General features: G+C 30.8%; 1 protein-coding gene across 1 annotated transcript; it reads right to left on the minus strand.

Moving 5' to 3' along the window:
- Window positions 1-1,610: 1,610 nt before the first annotated feature.
- On the minus strand, window positions 1,611-1,919 carry LOC149266149 (putative 2' cyclic ADP-D-ribose synthase BdTIR). Its single transcript, XM_089407298.1, has one exon. It carries the CDS (start codon window positions 1,917-1,919, stop codon window positions 1,611-1,613), a length of 309 nt encoding a protein of 102 aa, XP_089263424.1.
- Window positions 1,920-4,317: the final 2,398 nt, after the last annotated feature.

Consider the following 4,317-nt stretch of genomic DNA (forward strand, 5'->3'; position numbering starts at 1 on the left):
CTCTATAACAATTGCTTCATGAAGAAGATAACTCCAAGATAAAGATTGAACTAGATAAACAACCCTTGACTTGTGCCAAGCTCTGATAAGTTTCATGATTATTGATTTTTGTTGTTGTGAGATTTGTATAGTCTTCCATTTTGTTTGTAAAAAGTGCAGAACTAATTATCGAACTGTGTTGTATAAGTCAGATTAGTGCTTCTTGGTGCTCAGAAATGCTTGAACACATCACTAGTTTGATTGTGTTTATATACTGTTATGGTTTCTTATTCTTGGTGCTTAGAAACCCCTGAAGATTACAAAATGAGATCCATGTGTGTGAAACAGTTGAAGTTGTTTGATCAATTTTTGAACACTTTCAATATTCAGACCGTCTACTTAGAAACTGGTAGATAGCTAAAAGTGAGATATACAACATATGGTGATTGGACCATAGGATGGTTCACTACTTGAAAACTCTTATCGCGGAAGCCTCGATGAGCCGAGTTGTTAATATTGTTGATCTTGTAAAGTTCATCAATGATGGTCTGAGACAAGCATGTGTTCAATGGAGTTCAAGTAACATCTTGAAGTAGTGGATGAATAAAGAGCGAACCAACTTGAATGTTGATGAATACCAGTGAGACAGAGACCAATTATATTGTTGTAATATGTATCTTGTATATTGTAATTTGTGTTATTTTTAATTTTGAGATGAAATCATTAAGGGAAGCACTTGGAGATATTGCTTACATGGTAAATTTAGAATTGGTTTGGGATTTGGTTGAGAGAATATCTCAACTCCCATATTCATATTTGGAATTAATTGGATTTCAATCAAACTGTATATTTGTATAATATTTGTGAATGAATGTAGTTGCAAATTAAGTTCTAGTGTGCAAATTTTCTAGTGTTTTCAATGTGCTAACATATGTCAGTGCATTGCTATCACCCAATTTCAAATTGGGCGGATTCTTGGATTGGAAAAGAGGATAATACTCCATCTTTGATGTAAGAAGTGCTTACTTGATCTCCTTAGATCATAGGAAGCATGGAGCCATCATTTTTTTGTTGTTGTTGTTTATTTTTGGATTTAGTTTGTGTAGAATTTAGTAGGGATTGATTGAAATTATACGTTTTGAGAGGTAAATTATTCACAATAAAAATGTTCCAAGAGTCTTCGCAATAAAAATACCCCTAGAATTTTTTAGGATGCTAAATCCATATAAATTCCAAAAACCAGTTTAAATGACACAAATCAAGATTCAATATTTTTTCAATAAATTTCAACCATAAATTAACATAAAACTTCAAAAAATAACACCTAAACCACATAATAATCCTCTATTAATTTCTTTTACATGACGCATTATTTTCATAAACTTTAAATCATCCAAAACTTTCGAATCATTTTTATAGGGAGTAAAGCATTAATCCGTTGAACCAAGATTCCACGTGTGAGTTTTCCTGTTATATTACACTTCCACATATGAATTTAATCTAGCTGTAGTTTATTTGTTATATACACTTTGAAGGTTTTTTTGGTTAACTTTACTCAAATTTAATAAAGATTTATTTATTAACTTTTCACAATCTGGCCCCTTTTAAAAAAAAAATACTAAATAGAAGTATCAAAACACCGGGATAATGTGTTTTCCTGATTCCGACATTTGGAGGAGCTCATCCAGACACCAATTAGAGTCTGCATATCCAGGTGAGAAAACCGCCACATGGACGGAGGCGGTTCTAATAGCACTCTCTATTTGAGAAGTCAAAGAGTCTCCTCGTTGCAATTCGGGCTGATCTAGAAAAACTTTCAATCCCTGTGAAAGAAAGCGACGATACAGATGGCTGGCAAATGTTTTCTTCACGTCAGGCCCACGGTGATTTATGAAGATGTCATAAGAGCCATATCCAGAGGTGGAAGAGGATACAACCATTTCCAATTTGGCAATACCAGAGAGAAATAAAAAGACAAAAATTGTGGAGGAGCGGATGAGACACAAGAGAAATTGCAGTAGAAAACCCAGAGATGGTGTGTCGTGCTTTATGCACCCAACCATCGGTGTTATCACTCCTTTTTACGTTTTTGTTCATAGTGGCCTACGAATCATAACTTCCTACTCCTTAGGACAATATTTATTTACGAGGTCAACAAGAATAAGGTTCAACAACTACGCTGGAATGGCACTCTCTCAACCAGTGATCAAATTTGAAGGGTTGGTCTTAATTTTATTTGGAAGGTCATATATTTATCTAATCTTTCAAAGATGAAAAGTTATTAAAAAAAATTATACTTGTATCAACAAGTGTATATTAAATAAACAATTTATAAAAAAAAACAATTTATAAAAAGTGGCTACATTAAAACACCATAAAATCTTAATAGAATTTAGCAAATAGGCAAACATTTTTCTCAAATTCTATTGAAAAAAGTAATCATATGTTTCTTTTATTCATTAGATAATGTTAAAAAATAGTTGAATTTACATCATTGAAAGTATAAATCTATTTGCACAATGGAAAAAGTTTTTTTAGTTTCATTTGTTTCTAATTTATACTATCTCTTTTGTTCAGCTTGAAACAATTTAAAGCAAACCAAAAAAATAAATATATACCTTCAACAACCAAGGGAATTGAACTTTTCTCTTAACATTGCTCAATCAAAGAACACTATCAATAGACTTTCATCTCCATTAAAAACTTCAAGCTTTATAGATTCAAAAATTTATGTAATTAAAAGGAAAGTTTTCCACATCTAATAGGGAAATATTGTAATATGTAATATACATTCGCTGTGTTGTTGTTGTATGGCTTGGTTGGTCGTTTTTGTTGTTGTTTAAGAATGATTTTCAAATTTGGTCCTTACAATGAATTCAAGTTTTGTTGATATCTTTTTCTAATAATGCGGTTTCTTTTCGTTGATGTCTTTTTCTAATAATATGGTTTCTTTTCATTAACAATGTCGTTTAATTTTTCTATGATTTCAACATCAACTTAAAAACCCTTCATAGCAGCAGCTACATGGACACCCACACACACAACTTATTTCCTAGATGTTGAATGGAGAAAATGAAGCGGGAGACACAATAATAGTTGTATGGATAGCTATTGGAATTCTATATCTTTTGGGAAGACCAACCGGAAAAAGAAAATAAAGTTGTGGCCATGTAGGCACACCAATCTTATGTTATGTGGTTATTAATAGAGCCATGGAGTTTCATTTTAACACTTCTCCCTGGTTCAAAAGTCTACATAATTTTATGGGAATCACACTTATTATTTCTCAATTTTTTTTTTTTTATAGCATTAATTTCTATGTTTTAAAAAATTAGAGAGTTAGTAAAGAAAAAGGATTTTTAAGATAAGAGAAGAAATACAGGGTTTTAAATGAAGTTTGATTTTACAAATGCTAGGCTTAATAGTAAGCTTGATTATAGTAAGTTCAAATGGAAGAAAAGCTAGGCTTTTGTAAGCATTATGGTTGTTAGTCATGGAATCATCTAAAAATAGAAAAGAGATGGTAGAAGTTATTTAAAAGAATATAAAAAAATGTTTGAATCACTAAGTGTAGTTACCACCATCTAATGGGGTAATTTCATAATTGAACAATCTTGTCTAAATGTTGTTAAAATTGAACAATCTTGTCTTAATGGTTGGTTGACAATAAAGAAAGAAAATGTTGCAAATTAGGAAAGAAAATGAAGATACAATAGAAAATCTGGTTACGATGTAAAAATGTCAATATTATCACTTTAATCTATATTTAAACATGATAAAATTACATCTTTAACTAATTTATTTCATTTATTACTATAAAATGAGAATGTATTCATTTATTACTATAAAATAAGAATTCAAATTAATAAAGAGATTACTTTACATATATACCGATTTTCGCTAAAAAGAAACCCTAAATAAAGAACCCTATCGGTCTTATTATGCTATCTCAAGATTTCCATGTTGAACCTCAGAGTTTCAAAGTAATGATGTCTTCATGTAAAATGTAAGGAACCCTATCGGCCTTATTATACTATGTCAAGGTATCTATGTGGAACATGAAAGAAATGTCATGAATATGTCCTCATAAAGGTAGGATGGAAGATGTTTTCACAGCGGTAGGATGATCAGTAATCAAATATATTCGGCATCCTCAAAGATGTAGTAGATGGTAGTAGTTATTTACGAGATGAAAAAAGAAATTGTGAATCAGTAAGTCTAATGAGGTAATCTCATAATTGAACAATCTTGTGTTAATGGTAAGTTGACAAGAAAGAGTAAAATTTTACAAATTAAAGAAAATGGAGATAGCATAGAAAATGTAGTATGTGGTTATGA

Source organism: Pinus tabuliformis, chromosome 6, assembly GCF_031772625.1.
Source record: "Pinus tabuliformis cultivar Carrire ecotype Pingquan chromosome 6, CPIR1, whole genome shotgun sequence".
Lineage (NCBI taxonomy): Eukaryota > Viridiplantae > Streptophyta > Pinopsida > Pinales > Pinaceae > Pinus > Pinus tabuliformis.